Here is a 26,445-nt window from a genome sequence, read left to right as displayed (position 1 = left end):
CGTTTCTTAAAAACAAACGTCACTTTTCTCACTTGTTTGACCCTGACATATCCCATCCATACAAGTGTCAAGAGTGACGTTTCTTCAAAAACGTCACTTTTGTCACTTGTTTGACACTGACATAGCCCATCCATACATGTCAAAAGTGACGTTTCTTTAAATAAAAAAGTCACTTTTGTCACTTGTTTGACACTGACATATCCCATCCATACATGTCAAAAGTGACGTTTCTTTAAAAAAAAGTCACTTTTGTCACTTGTTTGACACCGACATATCCCATCCATACAAGTGTCAAAAGTGACGTTTCTTAAAAACAAACGTCACTTTTCTCACTTGTTTGACACTGACATATCCCATCCATACAAGTGTCAAGAGTGACGTTTCTTCAAAAACGCCACTTTTGTCACTTGTTTGACACTGTCATAGCCCATCCATACTTGTCAAAAGTGACGTTTCTTTAAAAAAAGTCACTTTTGTCACTTGTTTGACACTGACATATCCCATCCATACAAGTGTCAAGAGTGACGTTTCTTAAAAACACGTCACCTTTCTCACTTGTTTGACCCTGACATATCCCATCCATACAAGTGTCAAGTGACGTTTCTAAAAAAAAACGTCACTTTAGTCACTTGTTTGACACTGACATATCCCATCCATACAAGTGTCAAAAGTGACGTTTTTATTTGAAGAAACGTCACTTTTGACAGTTCATGAAGGACCAAAAATCGTGATGTTAAATAAAATTATCAGTTTCGTACGGCAGTCCCCACGCTAGCCCAATGCGGATTAGGGACTTCACATACACCTTTGAATTTCTTCGCGGTACGGTAGACTTTTTAAACTTAGGTCAGCTAAACGTGGGACACATGTCGTTACAAGTTTCGCAATTTATACATTTTAAACTTAGGTCAACTGGACGTAGGAAAAAAGGTCGTTAGTATTTTCGTGCACTAGCAGACATTTAATTGCTGGTGACTGTACGCGTACGCTCGTATAAAACGCTACTCTGTAACCGCCCTAAGATACCTTCATCCTATCCAATCCGTTGCTTTGCGGCCGTGCGGCCTTGAGGTATCGCCATCGCTTCCCCTCCCGCCCCGCGCCGATCATTTAAATAATTTAACAATAGCCATTTTTACAATTGTGACAAAAGCTCATTGTATTAATAGGAGATTCTTTGACGTTGTGATAACATTAATTACAGGCTGTATGGTGCATTAAAAAAATATACTGTAGAATTAATGCGCGTGGGGTAAAATACGTTATAATTGTTTAAAAAATAGTAAAAATAAAATCCCCTGGTTTTTTATTTTATTAGATTGAGTAGAATAATTGGCGTAACAATATAGTGGAAAATCACCAAGTGTTTAATTAATGTTGTATTGTAATTATTTATTTCAAACATTTTTATTGCTCGTGACGTATGCACCACTAAAAAAGTGGTGCATATTTTACTTACAGTGTAAAATATTTAGTTATGCCTTTTGAACAAAAAATCGCTACTGTAGAATTTTATGTTTACATCTTTTTAAAAACTAAATTTTTAAATTTTTTTTTTCCAAAAATCTCAATATATTTTTTAGAGATTACTTTACACATACATTCACAAAATAGTGTTCTATTATATTCCAAACACAAATATACTGTAGGATATAATGTGATGCTCTCGAACAATTTAAAGTTTAGTAACCGGCCTAGTAGGCTGCAGGAATCTGCCGCTTATTTCAGGTTGGAGCCTACTCGCGCCTTACGGAAACTCCATGCCGGTGAGACATATTTTAAACTGTTTAGACGACAACGGTTTCACTCACTTGAATTTTAGTCGCTATTGGCGACATTTCATTTTCGTGTAAGATTTCATATTTCTAGATCAAAACAAACCAGCAGTAGGTATCCTTCCCATGTTACAGTCGCCATCAGACATATCGGAGCGGCTAAGGCGCTCACAAATATCTGAACACGCCTTATTGTCAGGGCGTTAGAGTGCGTGTTCAGATATTTGTGAACACCTTGGCCGCTCCGATATATCTGATGGCGTGGTTGCGTCTAAAGCTTTTGTAAACATTTGCGACCTCTGCCCATGTACCCGCCACTCACGCGTATCAAGGTCTCCATAATTCCATTATCCTTATCGACGATCTTTAAGACATCATGACATCATGCTTGCATCCGTGAGACAGGCATAGCCTTGTTTTTTATACTAAAATATCCTATATGATTGAAGCATAATAGTCATTATATTTATTTTTTATGCCACATCGGTGACAAAACTCGCAACTCCACTAAACGCTTTTCCAGTCTGTCTTCTATAGAAAGTATCACGTGATCACCCTTCATGGGAAACGAAATGTCGGATGCCTCGGTCCGGACCCGGGCCGTTCTAGCGTGAGTCCTTTAAGGATAAAGGAGTTCGGGGTTTTTTCCGGGTCAAGGCGCATTGACCACCTCATCAATAGTTTAATTAGATGCATGAAAGAAACTAAGTGCATGCAATTTTGCGACCCTTTAAATTTAACATAAACAAACGCCGTTTAAATGACTTTACTTATTTAAGATGACCTACAAACTAAGCCCGTCTTGTTTGTAATATTTAAGATTTAAGCAACACCTTAAGGTTACAAATGCAGCTCAGATTTACTACGAATATAAACTCTAACGCAGTTTTACATAAGACTTAAATTTCAATAGAGGGATATCTTTAGGAATTTGCTCGACTTAGATAAAGTTAATGCAATAGTCAATTAGGCAAGAAGGTTTAATCTACGCTAAGACCTGATCTGTGACGTTTGGTACCGGTGACCTAATATTTCGTGTTTGATATTAATAGTTCCTTAACATATTACGGTTAATTAATTACTTATATATTTATATTACGTATATTTCACAATGTTATTAGAAACAAGAACTACAGGTTTTGTTTTCAACTTTTTCAAGTCGGTCAAAGGAATACAATGGACGGTAAAATCAACTTAATCTACTACTTATTGGTATTTTACTGTTTTCTCCATAAGATCATTCTTATTTGTATAATATATAACCATTCGTTTATCTATATATATAAATGCAAGTGTCCTGACTGACTGACTGACTGACTGACTGATTCATCAACGCAGAGCCGAAACTACAAAAGCTAGAAAGTTGAAATTTGCACACTAGGTTGCATTTATAAAGTGTACAAGAGATAAGAAGAGATTTTGAAAAATTCAACCCCTAAGGGGGTTAAAAAGGGGATGAAAGGTTGTATGGGGTACAAGTTTTATTTTAAGCTAGGGATTTGAAACTTTGTAAAAATGTATTACATTAAAAAACAAGAAAACTAATTTCAGCGTTTTTGAAAATTCATCCCCCAAGGTGGTGAAAAAGGGGTTGAAAGATTGTATGGAGATCAAATATTTTTGTGAGTGTGGGACTTGAAACTTTGTATATGGGGATATTATTATAAGACAGGAAAAGTAATTTCAGCGTTTTTGAAAATTCATCCCCTAACAGGGTTTAAAAGGGGTTGAAAGTTTGAATCCATTACAAATGCTTTGAAACTTCTTAGAAAGGCATAGTAGCCGTTTACAAAATAAAGTAATTGCGACGTTTTTGGAAATTCAATCCCTAAGGGGGTTAAAAAGGGGATGAAAGTTCGTCTTGGGGTGCAAATTTCATTTTAAGCTAGGAACTTGAAACTTTGCAAATAGATATTAAATTTAAATACAAGAAAACTAATTTCAGCGTTTTTGAAATTTCATCCCCTAAGGTGGTGAAAAAAGGGTTGAAAGTTTGTATGGATATCAAACATTTTTTCGAGCGCGGGACTTGAATCTTTGTATTTGGGGATATTATTAAAAGACAGGAAAAGTAATTTCAGCGTTTTGTAAAATTCATCCCCTAACAGGGTTAAAAAGGGGTTGAAAGTTTGTATGTGGTCCAAATTTTATTTTAAGCTAGGTACTTGAAACTTCGGAAGAAGATATATTATTAAAACACAAGAAAACTAATTTCAGCGTTTTTGGAAATTCATCCCGTAAGGTGGTGAAAAAGGGGTTGAAAGTTTGTATGGATATCAAACATTTTTTCGAGCGCGGGACTTGAATCTTTGTATTTGGGGATATTATTAAAAGACAGGAAAAGTAATTTCAGCGTTTTGTAAAATGCATCCCCTAACAGGGTTAAAAAGGGGTTGAAAGTTTGAATCCATTACAAATGCTTTGAAACTTCTTAGAAAGGCATAATAGCCGATCACAAAATAAAGTAATTGCGACGTTTTTTGGAAATTCAACCCCTAAGGGGGTTAAAAAGGCCATGAAAATTCGTCTTGGGGTGCAAAGTTCATTTTAAGCTAGGAACTTGAAACTTTGCAAATAGATATTAAATTTAAATACAAGAAAACTAATTTCAGCGTTTTTGAAAATTCATCCCCTAAGGTGGTCAAAAAAGGGTTGAAAGTTTGTATGGATATCAAACATTTTTTCGAGCGCGGGACTTGAATCTTTATATTTGGGGATATTATTAGAAGACAATACAAGTAATTTCAGCGTTTTGTAAAATTCATCCCCTAACAGGTTTAAAACGGGGTTGAAAGTTTGTACGGGGTTCAAATTTTATTTTAAGCTAGGTACTTGAAACTTCGGAAGAAGATATATTATTAAAACACAAGAAAACTAATTTCAGCGTTTTTGAAAATTCATTCCGTAAGGTGGTGAAAAAAGGCCTGAAAGTTTGTATGGATATCAAACATTTTTTCGAGCGCGGGACTTGAATCTTTGTATTTGGGGATATTATTAAAAGACAGGAAAAGTAATTTCAGCGTTTTGTAAAATGCATCCCCTAACAGGGTTAAAAAGGGGTTGAAAGTTTGAATCCATTACAAATGCTTTGAAACTTCTTAGAAAGGCATAATAGCCGATCACAAAATAAAGTAATTGCGACGTTTTTTGGAAATTCAACCCCTAAGGGGGTTAAAAAGGGCATGAAAGTTCGTCTTGGGGTGCAAAGTTCATTTTAAGCTAGGAACTTGAAACTTTGCAAATAGATATTAAATTTAAATACAAGAAAACTAATTTCAGCGTTTTTGAAAATTCATCCCCTAAGGTGGTGAAAAAAGGGTTGAAAGTTTGTATGGATATCAAACATTTTTTCAAGCGCGGGACTTGAATATAGTAGTAGTATTTGGGGATATTATTAGAAGACAATACAAGTAATTTCAGCGTTTTGTAAAATTCATCCCCTAACAGGTTTAAAAAGGGGTTGAAAGTTTGTACGGGGTTCAAATTTTATTTTAAGCTAGGAACTTGAAAATTCATAAAAAGGTATTATTTTAAAACGGAAAAAAAAATTCACCGTTTTTGAAAATGTATATCTCAGGTGGTGGTTTGTATGGAGTTCAAACATTTTTGTGAGAACGGAGCTTGAATCTTTGTACAGAGGCATATTATTAGAATACAAGAAAAGTCAGCATGGTTAAAAAGGGGTTGAAAGTTTATATAGGGTTCAAATTTTATTTACTTCAAACTTCGTAAATAGGTAGTTCGGTAGTAGGTTTTACTAAATAGAGGACATGAAAATCTTCTAAGGGGGTTGAGAGGGATTATGTCGAAAACAATTTTATTTAGTTAGGGGCTAGAAACTTCGTAGGTTGTGAAAGACAAGTCTCATGCGTTGTATGATAATTAACAAATGATTAACCGTCCTACTGCAATATTTTGCTGCATAATGTTCTAAGCTAATGTAGAATATATAACCACCAATATACAAATCCACGCGTACGAAGTCGCGGGCAACAGCTAGTATATTATATAAATAACTTGGCGCGCAAGCGGCACGTTTTGGAAAATCAAAATCCCATACAAAATGCGCGTACGTCACGTCACGCTATCGAATGAAATTAGGGGTACTGTATTCTTTAGCCCGAGATTATGTAAGAAACAGAGTTAACTTTTCCATTTAAAATATCAATAATTCAATATTTACCTAAACATAAACAAGAACATATAAAATCGAGCGTAACACGAAAACATTAAGCAAGAACTATAAAAAAATTTCAGCCATTTTACAAACAATTTTCACTACGGTCAAGGAATCGATTCGATCTAGCTATTACGTGGTTAACCACATCTTCTGTCCTTTTCACACTGGTGGTGATAGAAAGGGAAATATTCGCATTAGCATTGTAATCGTCAGGATAAGGTTGGAATGCAGGGCTTGCTATTCCCAACGCTGTTGCTTGTCGTTCCGTCTTTCTGTCAGCGGGCTGTATCTCAAGAACATGAAAATTTCAACTGCCTGCCCAATACACTCTAATATAGAGTGTATTGGGAACCATACATTCCACGACTCTTCTCTTTCCGAAGAGACTCTAAAGGGGCCCACTGATTACCAGTCCGCCGGACGATATCGGCCTGTCAGTTAGAACATAAAGTTGACAGCTCCGAACAACTGACAGGCCGATACCGTCCGGCGGACTGGTAATCAGTGGGCCCCTTAACAAGAAGACAGTTGAAATTTTCAGTGTGTTTGTCTATTGCCGATCCAATAAGGGTCAGCTGCACCACACCGTCTGTCACTTGTATGTCTGTGGTCGTGAGTTGGTCACGTTATATAGTTCGCTAAATTGTATTGTATGGGAAGTGTCATGGTTCCTGCTGACTCTGACATTATATTTTTGTTACAGAAATAATTGTCGCTAGTCGAATGTTTGCTAAGCAACGTGAACAGGACTAGATCGGAATTGCATTGCGATATCGAATGCCTGCGACCGGTTATTTGCTAGATATTGCGACTGGGTAGATCGCTAGAAATATCTGTATCTTGGCGCATTAGGCGCATAGCTTGTGTACTCTTAAAGTCGATAAGATTTTTAAATAAGCTTGAAATTATACTAGGTACCTACATACAAATTTCTTGACAATTAATTGTTTACCATGTATGAATTGCTTAATACGCTTGAACATATGCTGATGGCAAGGAATTAGACCGGCTCCCTGTCGACATCGGCTCACTGAGTATATAGCTACGGACCTCCTAAATAGAGACAAATCCTTCTCCCGGCTCGTACCAATGAGTTTTTCGGAACTTATGTACGAAATATCATTTGATATTTACCAGTCGCTTTTCGGTGAAGGAAAACATCGTGAGGAAACCGGACTAATCCCAATAAGGGCCTAGTTTACCCTCTGGGTTGGAAGGTCAGATGGCAGTCCCTTTTGTAAAAACTAGTCTACACGCCAATTCCTGGGATTAGTTGCCAAGCGGACCCCAGACTCCCACATGAGCCGTGGCAAAATGCCGGGACAACGCGAGGAAGATGAGAGACGAATCCTTTACAAAAGTATGTTAAAAAGGATAAATCTAGAAATAAAGAAAGCATATAACCATAACAAATTGATTACCACGCTAATCAAACGTTTTCACATGTAAATATGTAAAGTTACATGTCATCAGTGAAAGTAGTTGCATAATGACAGTTTTCGGAACGGTAATATTTGTGTTGTGTTACTTACTTGACAGACGGCATGACATAAGAGTAATGCACATGTTACCAACCTATGTATACCTACAGTCGCCATCAGATATATCGGAGCGGATAAGGCGCTGACAAATATCTGAACACGGCTCTATTATCGGGGCGTTAGTGCGAGTTCAGATATTGTGAACACCTTGGCCGCTCCGATATATCTGATGGCAGTGATGACGACTGTACTGTCAGTGTCAAAACCAAAGGTCCTCGTCCCTATTCGTCAGTAATAAATGCAGCGCATGTTACAAGTTACAACACAATACAATACATGTCAAGACTCTGCATGCATAATGTATTATACAAGCGAGGAATGCTACTAACTATGGAAATTGCTGAGGTTTTGCTGGTGCCTCGACCTCAAGAAAGATAATGATTGTAAAGACACAAAATCTGATGTCTGTGAACTTAGCATTACTACATAATATAAAACAAAGTCGCTTCCCTGTCTGTCTGTCCGTATGTATGCTTATATCTTTAAAACTACGCAACGGATTTTGATGCGGTTTTTTTTTTAATAGATAGAGTGATTCAAGAGGAAGGTTTATGTATAATTTGTTAGATGCAGCAGAAGTTGCTAAGCGAGCTAGTTGTTTAAAATGACCTTGACACGCTCTTATTCTCTTAACAATAAAGTCGCGTCAAGATCATTTTAAACACCTGGCCCGCTTAGCAACTATTGCTGCTGACTGTACCACTAGTACCCCTCTTCCGAATAACCAAAGGGGCGGCCCATTAGGCTATCGAAAGATAGCGATACCGATACGCTGATATTTATGAGGATAGTTAACTTAAGTGGGGTTTTATAGGCTGGTCCCAAAGCGACCCTCTACTAGAAAACCACCTACAATTCCAAAGTCCAGGGCGCGTAGCCAACGTGCCAATAGTTAACGCTCCGTAGCGAATCGTAGTCGTCTCTCTATCACTCTGTTGCGTTTCGTTCGCTACGGAGCTTTAAGGATTAGTTAAGAAAGCGCCGGAAATAGTTAGAGTTGGATTGGGCATACACCGAGGCAAGTCTAGACTGGAATTGACTAATTCCTGACCACACACCGAGGCAAGTGTTACTGTTAGACTGATGGAATCACCAAGGAAAGCGAAAACGTTGCCGTCCAAGGCAGACCTAGCGACGGGCTATTATTGCAGAGGTAAAGGTTCATCTTTGATTCTAAATCTAAAATACAACTGAGACTTTGACCTTACCTGAATATGATGGTCATCATCTTTACTTTGTTCGAGTTTGGTGAACTCTGCATGCAGCGTCAACCCCTTTAGGGTTCGCGCTCGTCTTGTCTGAAGCCGGGCGAGTGGAACGGGTCCCCCAGTGACCGAATGGTTTAAATATATCATTCATTCGTTATCTAGGTATTTACTGAATATGTTCATCGTCCTTGCTTTGTTCGGGTTTGGTGAACTCTGCATGCAGCGTCAACCCCTTCAACGGTAGCGTCGGGGCGTGTTGCCACGCGCGCTCGTCTTGTCTGAACCCGGGGCGAGTCGAACGGGTCCTCTAGTGACCGAATGGTTTAAATATCTCATTCATTCATTACCTAGGTATTTACCTGAATATGTTCATCGTCATGGCTGTTCGGGTTTGGTGAACTCTGCATGCAGCGTCAACCCCTTTAGGGTTCGCGCTCGTCTTGTCTGAATCCGGGTGAGTCGAGCGGGTCCTCTAGTGACCGAATGGTTCAAATATCTCATTCATTCGTTACCTAGGTATTTACCTGAATATGTTCATCGTCCTTGCTCTGTTCGGGTTTGGTGAACTCTGCATGTAACGTCGACCCCTTTAAGGGTAGCGTCGGGGCGTGTTGCCACGCGCGCTCGTCTTGGCGAAACCCGGGGTTGTCGAAGGCGAACTCATCCTTTACTGATTCAGGGTCCGTGGAGAAGACTAGGTGCTTTCCTGTGGACAAAGAGAAGGAGTTTAGATGGGGAATTAAAAAAATCCAAAGGAGACTAGTGCTTTTGTTTAAACCACCAAAGACATTATACTACTTTCGATTAGTTAAAACTCAAATCAGATCATCCATTAGGGATCTACATATCATAGACACACAGATACAGCAGGTTAAACAAATAAAACTCATCTTATTGCGTCGGGAGTTAAAAATGAAAAATATTAGAAAGTTGCTTTTGAAAAAACTTATCATGTAATGATTTTTTTATCTTTCAAACAAGGTATTAAAATGAATTCTACTAGTTACTATTTTACATGAAAGTATGAAAAACCACAAACAAAATGTCAAAGCCGTTGCCTAACATTGATAGTAATAGTAATTAGCATAATTACGAGCATACTGTGAAGTATTACTTCATTTTAACACATCGGGTATAAAGTCACACATATAACAGCATATCACAAATAAGATCTAATAGGTAGAAATTAACAGAACCGCGTAAAAACGTAACAACACTCACTTTCGGCTCTAGAAATCGAAAGTATTGAAAACCGGCATTTTGAGATGTGAAATCAATAATTATAGATTTCGACTGTGATTTGCACAGCATTCTGTAATTATTTTGTGTACCTATTATTATATTTAATAACATTAAAGTACCTTAGTATTTGTAATGAAATAGTTGAAAAAAAGGACGTGGAGCAATGCACGGACTGCGGAGGTTGCGGGTTCAAGTCCTGCCGGAAGCGTAACTTTTTTCATTTTTTCCTTTGATATATTTCTTATGAATTTCTAAGCAAAATCTATCTCAATGTATTTCTAAGCAAAATCTATCTCGATATACTTCTTAGGTCCTATGCTAACCACCGTTTAAATACTTTAAATATTCGCCCGTATTGGATTTACACACTGTATATTTACGTTAAATGTTGTGTTTTGGTAACAATTCGTGTTGCGTCTTGCGCGACCGGCCATGTCGGCCGTGAAGGTCTTCTATTTGTTAATTCGTCATGTTTGCGATGACTTCATAGGTAGACCTTCCTCGAGGAAGGAAGGAAAATGCAATGTTATGGTTAAAAGTAGATCTGAAGATAGTGACAGAGTAAAGGAGCCCACAGATTACCAGAGAGGCCGTTATAAAGGACTCTTAATATTTTAATAAATGAGACGAGTTTTCAAATTCAAAACAAAAGCAATGCATCTTAGGCCTCTTAGGAGGGTAGTAAGTAGTGTAATACAAGTAATACAACGGAGTTTAGGCTCATAAGAATCATTTTATCCCAATATTCCCAATGTATATAGTTGTCAATAGAAAAGTACAGTCGGCAAAAGCAACTTATGTTACTTATGTCTTTGCCAAACAAACATAACAAACATCTAAGCGTTATTGTTTTCAACAAAGTTTTATATGAATTCGGATGTGGCACACATTTCCTGAACAAAACACCAAATGGCATAGCCTTATCAATCGTTAATCCATTAAAAGTTAAAATACGACGACTTGACGACGATTTGGCAACTAGTCTGGCCTAGTGGGTTGCCTTGCCTGTGAAGCCGCGGTCCTGGGTTCTGATCCCGGTAAGGGCATTTATTTGTGTGATGAGCAGAGATATTTGTTCCTGAGTCTTGGGTGTTTTCTATGTATTTATGTATTTGTATATTATATATATCGTTGTCTGAGTACCCACAACTTCTTGAGCTTACTGTGGGACTTAATCAATCTGTGTAAGAATGTCCTATAATATTTATTTATTTAATATTATCACAAGATTTTCGCTCATGACATGACATAGCCAAGTGTATACTTAAGGCCAGTTTTCACTAAACTAGTGTGAAATCAGCCTCGTTCACACGATGGATCAATCTGCCAATACGGTATGTTGCGTGATCACACGAGTAATTACGTACATGTACACTTATGCAGTGACACTGTTTTACTACACGTTTACTAATTATATATGTAATTAAGTAACAAGTTACATGCTACTGGTATGTAAACCGAATCTTACAAATTGATTGCAATGATTAGAAACATAAAAGCACTAAGATATAGTTGGTCAAACCAATTTATCAGTAAATAAGAACAAAAAAAGCTATACTCACCCTTTTCTTTTGGGTGCTAGTACTAGTGTAAGACAAATATAGTATGATTCTCTCTGTCTATGTTTGAAATGAGACAGTCCTTTGACAAACTATAGGTACGTAGAAGTAGGAAACGTATAGGTATTCTATAGCTGGTCAACCAAATCTTGTCAGTAAAGAAAGGCGCGAAATTCAAATTTTCTATGGGACGATATCCCTTCGCGCCTACATTTTTCAAGAGAAAATTGCAAGGTAAATTAGACCCCACGACCCACATCCGGTGGTCATATACAGGGTGCTTCCTGTAACAGGAGCAATAAATTAAACTAAAGGCTGTACTCATCAAATTGACCAACATTTGTTCAGCAACTTTTGAAAATAACTCATGTTTTGATTTTTATTACACTTTAAAGTTTAATCTAAGACGCAATGTATTGCAAATTTTGTTATGTTTAAATCATGACAAGCAACGTCAAACACACTGATGTCAGCGTACATTGAAGGCAATATTTATTTTGTATGAAAAAGAGGAAGTCTAAAGGATTCATAATTTTTAAAAGTTGCTGAACAAATGTTGGTCTGTTTGAGGAGTACAGCCTTTAGTTTAATTTATTGCTCCTGTTACAAGAAGCACCCTGTATGTGACGTGCATGTTACTCATGTAATCAAAAATGTCAAATAACTAACAAAATATAACGTTTTGCCGTTTTTAATGACACTCCCCTACTCTCAAGATGAAAATCGTTTAATTAAGTAATAAAAAACGACAATAACTAGAAAGAAAAAAGTATGTAGGACAGAAAAAAGTGCATAAAGAGATGCGAACTGCACAATGCACATCTATGCTATATTATGCAAGAATGCTTATTGTAGATCGCAGTAAACGTAACCCATATTCAGTGCTCAACCATAAGTTAACTTTCAAGTGATTTGCACACAAGCGACATTCATACTCAATACTAATTTTTATTTAAGTATGCGAAACATTTAAGGGTTATCTCTACATGACGCATTCAAAATTAAGAGAAAATGGTCAGCCGCTTCTCTATACAAACGTAGTCCCCATTTTCCTTTCTGGATTGGATATTTTTTGTGACACTATAGAAAATATTTTTACATAATAGGGTATTATACTGCATTTAAAAGAAATTATTTCACACCATGCATGAAATAAAGCACTAGATAATTATTAGAAAAACATAGATAGCACTTATTTTAACACAAGTTCTTTTTAATAAATCGGATAGAAATATAAAAAGTATGCGAGTTGACCGTGACGTCATTGTGTAATGTTTCATTTAAATTCCATATTAGCAAATCGTTTTGACAGTTGTTGTAAAAAATAAACTGATTTGACTAGTAGGAAAATACCCTTTTTGATGTACCTTACCTACATATATTAATCATAGCCAGGCCAGGTATGCCGCTACGTTTGACAGTCTTCGATTTTTTTATTATTGAAAAAATTAGGAGCGAAAAACAGATTACATACAAAATCTTCAAATGCTCCTAACTCTTATACTAATTATAAATTCGAAAAAAATACGTTGGCTGAAGTTGATATACAAAAAAATATCAATAATGTTAATATCCAGAGAGGATAATGAGGACTACGTTTGTATGAAAAGGCAAACAAACAGGGTGAAACAGGCAAAACATAGGGTTTTTTAAAAGTTAGGTACTTTTATTTGCCATTGCTCTGTTAAAGTTTTAATTAAAACATAATGTGTAGCTTTCTTAACTGGTACTAAGCCTTAAGCTGCCGCGACAGTGAATGAACTGCGTGGGCGCATGTGAAGCCTGTCTGCCGTGTCGGCTTTTTTCAAGTACTAATTTAGGCACAAAAACGTAAGCCTATATGTATAAATAAAAACATCACCAAAAAGGCTTAGAGTATTTCCAGGGTAACTTTAACTTCATAATGTGTGTTGTTCTGATGTACAGTCAGCTGCGGAGAGGTGACCCCCCCCCCCCCTGCTTAAACTGATTGTATGCAGGCGGGGTCACCTCTCTCTGCAGCTGACTGTAAATAGAGCTGAAAACACCGGTCTCGAAATTTTTCAAAAAGATGAGTAAAAAAATCAGTCAGGATCCTTTTAATAAAAGTTATTAACACTTTGATGAAAATGGTGGCTAAGATAGCCGGTCAAACAACATTGTCAGTAGGAAAAGGCGCGAAATTCAAATTTTCTTTGGGATGATAATCCTTCGCGCCTATAGGGTTACCAGACATCAGAAAAAATTTCGTAAATCAGGAATTTTGTCAGAAAATTCCAAATTTGGATTTGGTAACCCTAAATCGTGCCTACATTTTTTAAATTTTCCGCTTTTTCTACTGACGGAAACGGCTTGACAAACTTATATTCAATAGCATTTCACTCTGTGTCTAAACATTGGAATCCTGTCTAAAGATAAAAACACAACTATAATAGCCACCACATAAACACGTGTCTACAAAGCAAACACATTCTAAGCTGCTTGATAATAAGGCTCAATACGGATTGTCATGATTTCACCTTTGACACCGATTGTGTTAGGTCAGACGTCAGACTTTCTCTGTGGAGCGTCTGCTTTTCCACAGATAGTAAATATTAATAGCTAGTGGAGGTAACCGTCGTACAAATGTAGTACATGTTTGTATTTGCAAGTTGGTATTATAATAAAACATAAACACACAAAACATATACAGACAGATGTAGTTCATAATTATTTTTCATCGTATTTTCACGGAAACGTACGAACGTGTCTTGCTACAAAAAGTACTGAGGTTGACTTCTTCTTCTTCCTCGCGTTATCCCGGGATTTTTCCATGGCTCATGGGAGCCTGGGGTCTGGTCTGCTTGACTGATGTTGACTGAAGTAGCATTACAAATGCGAACGTTTCCGAGAAAATACGATGGACAACAATTATGCACTACCTACATGAACTACATCTATAAACATATGTACATACATAGCTTCTCTCCACCGATTAATTCAAAGCTGTCGGACCAAGCTGACCGTGCATGTCATAATACTCATAATGCAAAATGACATTTCAATGACAGCGTGGCAATGTCATAATTAATCAAATTTCAAATTCTAAATAAAAATTCTAAAAAAATATGACTTATACATGTCCTTGATAGGCACCATATATTACTACTAAAATAGTCCGCCTGTTCTACCTATAGGCAAAGAGAATATAGTGAATAGTGTATAGAGGCTTATTGTCATAGCAAACTTTGCAGTCACAATAAATTTACTGCCATCTTTCGACACAGGATTAAAACTTAAAACTAACAATGAATAATAGATAGAAGCTTGAGAATATTTTTTTATGAATGTTCACCTTTTTTACACTTTCTTCTTGAATTTACCTACATAATTGTTTTGCCAAGATTGCGGTTTTCTATTTTCGTTAAAGTTTGAATATTCAATATTAGCTTCCGTTTCTAGATTGAACTAATTATTATATAATCTTGCATATGCAAGTTTTTATTCAATCAAAAGGCTTTCAACTTTCCATTTTATTGGTTAATGTGATACACACATACATGTTTTCATTCAATCGTTCATTCCATTCGTGTCAGCTAGCTCTTGTGAATAGACCTATGTGGCTACCACCAGTTTAGCCTGACATAAACGCTATCAAGAACGTAATTTACTTTCTATGCATCTCGCTCGTACTCGCATAGTGCGAGCGAGATGTATAGAAAGTAAATTACGTAAACGTTAGCGTATGATAACATGTCAGATTTGACACTGTCAGTGAGTCATGGTACGGGTACAGTACGCTCTCACAAAACCTTAGCCGGGTAAAAACAAAGATACATCAAAAATGTCAATCACCCCTCTTAATGACTTTAAAACAATTTACACGAGTAAAGTGTTAATTAGAAACTGTTGGCGACAATTAAGAGACAGTTACACGAGGAATGCTCGGCTGGCAACACTGGCTGCAGATAAGATCACTGGTGTAAAAGAAAAAAAGTTGCGAATATCTCACGCGCATAGATATTGCTTTTTAAATGTTGGTACTTTTGGGTTATGTGTTTTTAAGTTAACACGTTTTTTGAGTTAACACTTTTAATTGTTGGTACTTTTAACGTGCCATACAATATTGCACGATTTAAAACATATAGCTGGCAACTCTTGTCAGTCAAAAAAGCAACTCTTGTCAGTAAAAAAAGGCTCGAAATTCAAATTTTCTATGGGAAAATATTCGATCGCGCCTATATTTTTTAAATTTGCCGCCTTTTTCTACTGACAATATCTGCTTGACTAATTTTATTTAACAAAAACATACATATGGACCTAAAGTTTGTCAGAGGACAGTCTCATTTCAAACATAGACAGAGAGAATCATACTATCTTTGTCTTACACTAGCACTCAAAAGAAAAGGATGAGTATAATTTTCCTGGTTCTTAATGACTGACAAATTGGTTTGACCAACTATACCTACCGCTCTTTTTATCATTCACTTTGTATGTAAAAACTAGAAAAGTAATCCAGTTGAAATTTTAATAAACTAAGTACTCTTCTTTTTTATCCATGTAATGTACACTTGATAGACACAAGAAAATGAGTATGAACTAGTATAATCAAAATAAGTTGCGCTAATTATAAATCGACCCAGTAACGAATGGCGTATTTTTTTGCGTTTTTTCGGGCGTGTGCGAACCGGCCTGCTTTCGAACCGGTTTTTTTATGTATGTCATAATACGGCTAGACAAACGGCTGTGTATTCTTTGGATGTGATTGTGTTTACACGACTGCATTATGTAGTTATGTCTAGGTGTAGGTTATTTCTTAGTAGGCTATTCTTCCCAATCACTACATAGTATAAAACAAAGTCGCTTCCCGCTGTCTGTCCGTATGTATGCTTGGATCTTTAAAACTACGCAACGGATTTTGATGCGGTTTTTTTTTAATAGATAGAGTGATTCAAGAGGAAGGTTTAAGTATAATTTGTTAACCCGTGCGAAGCCGGTTCGGGTCGCTAGTCTATAATAATCTTTGACTTTCGCCAACTACTGTAGTTGGGCTGGCTCTTTATTACTGTGCAGTGGCGCCATTGTGACTAAATTTTACCCAAAGCAACCGCTATTGTTATACTAAAACCCAACCCACGTGGTTTTTATTCAAATGACTAAAGTAAAGCTCAATGAATTAGGGCCACGTTACTCAAGCGCAGCTGAGCGGTCTCTCGGCTGTCAAAAGCATGCGCGTGCGTCAATAGTGTCAAAACTGACAGAATGTGCAGACACTATAGGGTTGCGAGTAGGCCGACAATAGGTAATGAGAAGAAAATAATTGAGGGCGCCACTGAAGCAGGAAACATTATATGCCAATGCTACAGTAATAATAATATATGATGGTTACAAACAGTACTTAAGTGTTTAATAATGATTGTGTCTCGACTGTCGTCTGTCAGTTTGTATATCGACAGATCAGCACTACCCGTACAAAGTTGTAGGTTATCTGGAAGAGATAGCTTTTAGACGATAAGAAGAAGAAAGTAGAATATTTACTTAAACATTCATATACAAACATTTAATTTCATTCTAAGCACATTGCCTTTTTATCAGATGATATGTTTTGTCAGATAGTTTACAGGAAATCTGGTGATGCCAGATATAAAATATTTTAATTATCTTCATTGTTTCGAGGTAAAATTTAATTAAACTGATACGACAAAACCACTTGTCGTATACAGGAGCATTTTTTTAGTCTAAAGCCAATTTGCAAGACCTTAATAATAAAAACGTATTCATAAGCTCCCAAATGATGTCGATCATAATTGATCATTCAAATTTAGAATTGCAGCCCTAAGTATTCTCAACCGGTCGCGTTGCGATCGATTCAACTCACGCGCACAATGGCGTTACCAAACCTTTGTAGCACAGCACAGAAGCAGAAGGAAGTTAATGTCAGGAGATTAGAAGTAAGACGGGCCGTTTCGCGGACAATGGCAACATTGCAGTCAGCCAGTGTCACGTTTAATTGATTAGGTAATTATTAAATTCAAATATTTCTTTATAAGGTCATAAATCACTCAGGAGTCAGAAGCGAATTAACATAGATGTAGACATATAGAGCAAAAAACCTTATTTTTATTAATAAACATACATGGCAGGATGGCACGGCGCGGTGAGTTCAAAAATACGCGATATTTTGTTGGGTTTCGCGAATTACCTACTCTATATAATCATGGTGTGTCAACAACTCAAGGTCAACGTCATGTAATTTCAGAAAAGTGTCAGGTACGACTGCATGGTACAATAACGTCTCGTACCCTACGAGGCGCTATTTTTTTAACATTCTGATAAAGCTCAGAAGCTGATATTTTGATGATAACGTTTGATAACTTAGCTCTGTCATACGCATCACGTATCCGACAAAGTAGACTTTTTTTGTGGAATGTCACAGATCAGACAAACACACCTGTAATTTGCTATAAACTTTATAATTGGCACCATGACACTGAAAAGTAGTCAGTCTTACAACTCGCAAAAAATCAATTGCAACTGCAGCTGATACAGCATCTTGCAATAAATGCATTGTATGTAGTAATTAAAACGTCCAGTGCTCGAGTAAATTACAAGTGCTCGCCAATTATGGACTTGCGAAGGCAATTTTTAATTGATTAAGTTGAGAACAACTAGAATTATTGTGAAAAATCTTGAAAGATAGTTATACAAATTCATTTTTCTTAATTGCAAATGTGAGAAATTCTTGTAAAGGGGCCCAGTGATTACCAGCCCGCCGAATGATATCACTATCAGCCTGTCAGTTTAACATAAATTGACAGTTCCGAACAACTGACAGGCCGATATCGTCCGGCGGACTACTAATCAGTCTTTTGAGAGCCGGCATAATATGGCGTCCCGCCATGTCTGTCTGTACGTCCGCGGGGTAATTTGGGGTTATAATATTAGCATAAGTAAAATACAGTTGTTTCTCTCTGTCTATGCTCCATTGAAAAGCGACTCTTGCCAAACTATACCTACTCTGGCAAGCCAGTTTTGTCAGTAGTAAAAAGGTGGCAAATTTTAAGAATAAATGCGCGCAGGATCGATCTCCGATACAGATTTTGAATTACGCGCGTTTTTTAATGAAAAAACATAATATGGCTCATAACTTTACAACGTACAGAATAAAAAGTACACTATCTCATATTACTTACATATCTATGCGTATAATCTTTCCGAGTTCACAACTATTTTTACAATGGTGCGATGCAACTGTTGCTTAGTCTGTGGCATCTGTTACAAAGATGGCGTCACCTTAATTAAACTTATGCAAGGTAATTGTTTAACCATTTACCTTTCCGACCTTGACATTTGCGGGGCTTCACGGTATTCGACAAGCCGAGCCTACTTCACTAATAGGTTAAATGGTGTCACTGATTAAATGACAATATAGGTAACCGAAAGTAGAAGTTACTAGAGAGCTAGTAGTAAAATACCTACTTTGGATTTCACCATTGAATTACATTACAACAAACACACACAGTAACTTTACCCTTATCTATGCAATGAAAAAGTGTGACAATGTCATAATCATAACCACAGATTATATTATATAATAGTTGTCATAACCCTTCAAGTGGCATTCCTATCATTTTGGAGTTGGTGGAAAAAACTATTTTTTTTTTTGGCAATTTCAAATAGACATTCCCACCGCGCCGCGAGAGTTTTCCACGCGAAATATAAAATATTGATTGATTAATTGAAGGGCTAATTTAATGTAAAATTTCTATAAAAATATGATATTTAAAATGACACTCCACTTTGAATCTTCTCGAGGAGAGGTGGAGAGAGGAGGGTTGGAACCGGTGTAGCTTTATTTGACGTTCATAAGCGCATTGTAATATGCCTACTTGAATAAACTATCTTTTATCTTATCTTTATCTTTGTTTTTTCAAGTCGGTCGGTGCTAAGTTAACTAGACGGACTTGTCGTAGATATCTCTTTAAATCTGTTTACATAAGTATTTCCTATGATAACAATACTTCTCCATCAAGCCATCAATCGTAAAGTTACTCATCCGACCACAAATATTTTTCCGAGGGAAAAAAACAGTATCTCTGAATCAACATCCGTCAGGTTCAAGGATCCGTTATTAGGTAGTTAGGTACGTAGTTTACAACTATTTGTCAAAGTTGGCCATCATTAAACAATAGCCACTGTCCGAATAATTGTACGCGCGAGGGCGTCCAGTTCTGAAGGAAACCAGTGTGTCGTGATCTCCATCTTAGTTTAGTACTTTTCTGGAAAGCAGCCTTGTGTCGGCTTTTGGTAGAGTTGCCGTAAGGCCCAAGAATCCCAAGATACACTTGTAAGTTTTACTTACGTAAGTAGGGACACAACTACAGAATGAGAGATGAATATCGTTATCTCATATCTAACAAATAGCTTTGTCCCTGTCCCGACTTACGTAAGTAAAACTCACAAGTGTATCCGGGCCTTAGAAATAACTTAGAATACGAATTGATGTTACTAATAGCGACAGCCATCTGACCTTCTAACCCAGAGAAGCCAGGTGTTCTGACGGACGATGTTTTCCTTTAACGACCAGCAAGCAAATGTGTGGTAAGCTACAAGAAAATCATTGTTTGAACCGGCGTTCCGTTCCGTTCGACGTTCAATTCCGTTGGAAACTATCAAAGGTTTGCATTGATGGCGCCATCATAGCTTGCCCCTTTTTCTACGAGATTTGCCTTAAAGAGCTGGCAAGCTGGCATCCAGGGCATTAAAAAAACAATATTTGACACAATTCTAGGGATTGACAGGGCAAGCTATGACGGCGCCATCTGCTAAATACTTCGACCGACCATTCATTCCGTTGGAAACTGCAGGTCTTGGACTCGCCAAACAACACAAATGGCAACAGCTAATTATAGACCATAAACAAGACGTTTTTACATTTGTTTTTATTTAAATGTGGATTGCGTAGCCTTGTGTTGCCAGCGTTAAATAATGGAATATTGTCCTCGTAACGACGTTTTGTTTAGGTGATTGATCTATATATCATCTTGTGGTCAGACTCGTAAGAATAAGGTAGAATACATTGTGTATCTGACAAGGCTCTTTACATTAAATTTGAAGGTTCCGTCATACCAGGAAAATATAAAATAGGTAGGTATATAATTATTTAAAAGCTTTGAAGTTCGGTTTTTCGTGAGTGCTTATGTTAAAAGTAGAGAGTGCGAGAGTTATATATGTGATATAATTGAACCACGAGCAGAGCGAGAGTTTCCAGTTAATTGTAGAGATTTTAAGAGTTCAAGACTTTGAATACTTTTGCATGCTAGTTAATTAAATGTACTTTTATTTGTAAAGCTCCGTCCGACTCTAAGCATATTTCTAACCCGACAAGAAATTGTAGAAATCAAAAAGTGGCAACATTGTAGTGTATGTCGTCCCGTTTTCTTAGATTGATTTGAAAGGGACGACACTACAATGTTGCCACTTTTTAATTTCTACAATTTCTTGTCGGTACGAGTATGTATTGTTAGTTATAAGAAAACTATTATAAAAATGTATTGTAATTATGTCGTATGATGTCACTTGCCGTTAGTGTTATCAGTACGGATATGATGGTCGTTCTTGTCTACGTGACAGCGTGATAAAACGGTGTCCGTCACTTTCTTTCCCACGGTGTTAAACAGTGACAGTTATTTTATCACGTGGATAAAGATGGATAAAGCTATCCATAATAGGCTGGCAGAATTAAATAATTTCTTTCATGGTATAAAATGGGTAAGTAATTCAAATAAATTAGTAAGGTGATTGATATTTCAAGTGACATCATTCAATCATTCATTCAAACCAGTTATCCATTCTGTAAAGTTATTTAAGCAGCGGTCACTTGGGATCACTGGCTTTTGCTGTTGACTTGTCGACGAATAAAGAACTAGTCGTACTCGGAGTGTCATTTAAAATTAAACCCAATTAATAGTATGTTATGTTGACTGTGTAGAGAGAGCTATCAATATTATAAATTAATTGAAGCCATTAAATTTTAACACGTACTTAATAAATTTAATAAAGCTTCATAATGAAATCTTGGAGTGAGTTATATTCGTAATTTACGTACATATGTTACTGCGAAATGTCAGTAGGTAAAGGCAAACTCGTAATATTGAAATTGCTCGCTGATTATTTTAGGTCAAAGTGTTTTTTTATAATTACTTATTCATTTTAGTAAAGTTTAATCCCACCAAAAACATAAATGTAAAAAAGGAGAGCCAAGTTCAATACAAAAATTATGCTTGGCTGTGGGCTTCGCTGCAAAAAGAATGGTGATCTAAATGAGTGCCAAGTTCTATGCAAAATCCAAATATGTATTTATAGGAAAAAAATAACATTATGAACAAGTATTAAACTCTATTTATTTGCTTTATTGGATACCTATAACAATTGCAGTTATTTAAAAAAAATGTGAGATCTTAAAGTAGGTTAGATTTGACTTGGCCTAACTTTATTGACTTAACTTTATTTTTATATTTCTGTTATATAGAAAATATAATAATACATATACTGGGATAGTTTCAAATATATGCTTGTTCGGTTCCAACGCTACAATAAAATAAAAAAAATTGTATGGGGACCCTCCCTATTTTTTAACTTTATTTTATTTTTAGATTTTTTCCTACGCTTACACACAATTACCGAGCTGGATTCCAAATTTCATCCTTCTAGGTCATCTGGAAGTAGGTTAGGTTTAGGTACTATATGTCAGTCATAAAGTCAGTGCTAAAATTCACGACTTTTTGACCTTCATATCTTTATAACCGTTTGAGCTAGCTTCATTAAATTTGGGCTTCTAGATGTCCTTACGGATTTAATTAAACACACGTAGTTTTATGTGTTTACGTTAAAGAGGTTTTGAGTTATAGAAGGGTCAAAAGTGGCACCAAGTGGTTCGTGTAATATTACACTCGGCGCTGGCTAGCCAGTTCCGTTGCTTGAACTTGGCTTGACACGCTGCCGCGTGTCTAGATTATTTTGTTACTAGGTCAAAATGGTTTATACTTATAGGTACTTTATATGCTGCATAAGTAACATAACTTACATAAGCAATTAACTTTGAATTAATAATATATTAAAATTAACAGTTTTTTTTATATTACGTATTCATTTTAGAGACGATTTTAGATAATTGCTGGCTAAGTAGGAGCGACGAATTTAATCGATCGATCAAATGCCCCAATGTACTGCAAATCGCTTGCGATTATCCGTCGAGGCCCGTTGAGATTGGTTATAAGACTATGCACGCAACGATATTTATTTACTATGTACATATGTATTTATATCTCGGCCATCTATAGTAATAATAAGGGACGTAAGGAATGTAAGGTTGAATCCTTCGTAAAAGCAGTTATTAAATAAAAGACAAAGACAAAACGTAAGTACGTGTCAACTGGAATCATTCATTAAAAACCACCCATAACTTCCAAACTTCATCGCAAACACACCTGTAAAACAAACACATAAGGTTTATTTTACACTGATTTCATGTTGATAAGATTCTGGGAACTTATTTTAATGTTGTTTTTCAAAATTCGATCTTAATGCGCAGGTAATACGAGCGCGCATATCGTGAGGTGATGTCATTTTTAATTCCGCTGTTGTCTGGTTTTATGGGTTGTTGTTCTATGTTTATGGATGGCCGTAAAGCTGGCCACACACACTAGGTTTTGCGTGTCGGTTTTGCTTGTGCAAGCAAAACCAACAGGCACGACCGAGTTCCATAGGGCACACACACGTAACGACAAACCTGCACAAACTCTCAGTTCAAACCATCATGGCACCGGTAGCGGTGGTTGTCGTAGACGCAATAGCGCTATTAGGTTTATATTTCGTCAGCCATACACGCATACAAACCATGAATCCACTCCACACTTAAAAAATAATAAAACTGGCCAGTGCGAGTGGGACTCGCGCACGAAGGGTACCGTACCATTATCTATAAAAACGGAAAAAAAATCATGGGAGCCCCACTCCGACTCTCACTTGGCCGGTTTTTTAGTATTTGTTGTACTAGAGGCAACAGAAATAGATCATCTGAGAACATTTCAACAGTCTAACTAGCATAGTTCATGAGATACAGCCTAGTGACAGACGGACGGACGGACAGTGGAGTCTTAGTAATAGGGTCCCGTTTTACCCTTTGGTTACGGAACCCTAAAAATCCTCTACAATTGCATTTCGTTTGCGAGACGACATTGTTGCACAGTGACTTGCGACCTATCCCCTCGGCAATCACTGGACAACTGAAGCCTATCAAGCCTGCCAGCCACACACGTTCAGTTATGCCTGCGCAAGCGAAGTGCGCAAGCACAACCGACAGGCAAAAAATATAAATTTTGATATTTTCAATTTTGCTTGCGCAGGCAAGGAGTTTGCTTGCGCAGGCAAGGAGTCATGTCATACACACGTTCAGTTATGCCTGCACAAGTAAACTGTGCAGGCATAACCATCGGTTATAACCTAGTGTGTGTGGCCGGCTTAAGCCGTAAGGTGTCCCCATGACATTCAAGATTATGGGCTTAGGTATTTAGGTAGTGCAGTTTGAGAAACAAACATCAGATTGACGTCAGTCAATTGAATGTGATTTAGTCTGTGGATGATAGTTAAGGCTTCTACGGACCTTGCAACAAATGGCATGCGATTTTAAATCTATCGATCAAATCAATAAAATGCCGCAATTTATCATATCATAATTCGCATGCCATTATCGGTGATGTTTGGAGAGGCCAATACATAGGTACAAACTTACATTATTATCGGAAGCTGAGGAACTGCCGCATAAATCGAAGTTTCATTATCTGTCTCTCTATCGCTCTTGGATCGATAGTGAAATTACGATTTTTATGTAGGTAAATTACCTAATGATTGGCGCTAAATAGTAAGTATGTTTATATTTTATTGTAGGAAATTCACTCTTTCTGCCATATTTTTTTCCGCCCAGGGGGGCCTGGCGACTCCCATACTTGGCCGTATGAAGTTTATTACGAACTATCATTTTAGTATATACCTATAATGAGATATAAAATCAAAACACAACTTAGTAATATGTACATATAGCTGGTCAACCAAATCTTGTCAGTAAAAAAGGCGCGAAATTCAAATTTTCTATGGGACGATACGATATCCCTTCGCGCCTACATTTTTCAAATTTGCCGCCTTTTTCTACTGTCAAGATCTGGTTGACCAAGTATAGTTAACATGCACATCACATACAAGCAATTAATATTTTAAATCATTGCCAATTAAGTTGCCGCGGCACTGTAGTGCGTCGGGCATGTTTGTGGAGGCGCGGACCGACGATTTTGCTGCCATAATGCGCAAGCGGTGCGCCTCCCTGTTAGCCCGAGTTCGCTGCAGCACCATCGGGATTAGGGTTTGCTCCCGGGAAATACCGGTACCGAAAGTACCGGGAATTCCCGGGATTTAGAGCCAAACAAAGAACCGGGATTTCAAAATTAAAATCCCGGTACTTCCGGGATTTTTGGGACTAAAATTTCCGGTACAATATTTGACTGCTTTCTGTTACTTAGCATGAAATATCGTGTTTTATAAAGAAAATAAATATATTTTATCAATCTAAGGCTGATGGTAATACTTTTACGGCCGATCACTACATTAAAATAAATTAAAAAAAAGTCAATGGGTTTGACAATGCCGACAATATAAAATTGCGTAATTTGATACTTTAAGGGCATAAGTAAATGTTTGTACGATAAATAATTTTATACGAAGAATTAGTTATTTCATATTTGTATACTAACTAGAAGCAAAATAGAGACAATTTTGTAATTAATAAAATACTACTTTTAATTCAAATTCAAACACGGTATAAGAAACTCACATATGATAATGATATTTTAAAGTTTTTAAATGAATTAATAATTCTGGCTGAATAATTTCTTGATTTGTCGTATTGATAGTTCTGTTATTATATGTTCGAAGGTCCATAGCCCATTTTGAACGTATGCAAAAATTATCAATTTTTTTATACTCTTTCACAAAACGTCTTACATCTTTTAAAAAAATGATGATATTACTGAGCCACAATTCAGTTTTTGCCAATCAACAAAGATAGTAAAAATATAGTTTAGTAAATAAAATAAAATTATATTAATGATTGTGTGACTTAAAGACACATATTATGGTACAAAAGAAGTGTGTACCTTCACTGTGCTACTTTTTTATTGTTTTAAGAAAGATTTGTGGTCGTTTTACGCTTTTTTTTACTGAAAATTGATGTGAAAACTGATTTTTGAAGGCAGTCCCGAAAGTACCGAAAATACCGGGAAATCCCGGTTCCATTTTTTCCCGGTACCGAAAATCCCGGTTCTTTTAAACAGTACCGGTTCTGCAATCCCTAATCGGGATCCTGAGCGCGTTCGCGGACCGCTGGGACTCCGCGCTGATGCGTCGATGGACGCAGCTCCATGTCTCGCGCTCCACGTAGGTAGGTTATAGGTTATTAAGTTTTTATTTGTGTTAAATTTTATTTATGTTGTGCACTAACACTAATTTTTAAGTATGTATCTTGTTACTAACATAATATGGGACTTGTCCTGAAATAAATGTTATTCATTCATTCATTAAAACCTACATTCATCTCCAAACTGGTTTCGATGAGTCTCAGTTCGGCGATCAACTTTTGGCGATTGGCAAGTTGTTATGCTCAATCAACACTAACCTCTGTTTGACCTTGACTGATGTTTACAATTATTTTAACTTGGAATGTTCTGTTTTGTTTTTTTTGGACTCTCGAAACGTCACCGATAATCGCATGAGATTTGCAATAGATAACGTGCGGCATTTGACAGATCGATTGAATTCGTTGCTCCTACTTAGCCAGCAATAGGGATGGCAATTGTGAAAGGTTTGCATAGATGGCGCCATCTTAGCTTGCCCCTTTTTCTATGAGATTTGGCTTAAAGGGGGCTACAGTAC

At 36.8% G+C, this 26,445-nt stretch overlaps 1 protein-coding gene across 1 annotated transcript in view; it reads right to left on the bottom strand.

Annotated features, from left to right (window-relative positions):
• Positions 1-26,445, bottom strand: part of LOC134658785 (uncharacterized) — a 59,378-nt gene that overhangs the window by 12,855 nt on the left and 20,078 nt on the right. Inside the window, exon 2 of the mRNA XM_063514429.1 lies at positions 9,229-9,410. Coding sequence (XP_063370499.1) covers positions 9,229-9,410 — 182 coding nt within the window. The remainder of the gene's footprint in view (positions 1-9,228; positions 9,411-26,445) is intronic.

Source organism: Cydia amplana, chromosome 23 (genome assembly GCF_948474715.1).
Source record: "Cydia amplana chromosome 23, ilCydAmpl1.1, whole genome shotgun sequence".
Lineage (NCBI taxonomy): Eukaryota > Metazoa > Arthropoda > Insecta > Lepidoptera > Tortricidae > Cydia > Cydia amplana.
This window is presented reverse-complemented; position numbering and strand designations above follow the sequence as displayed.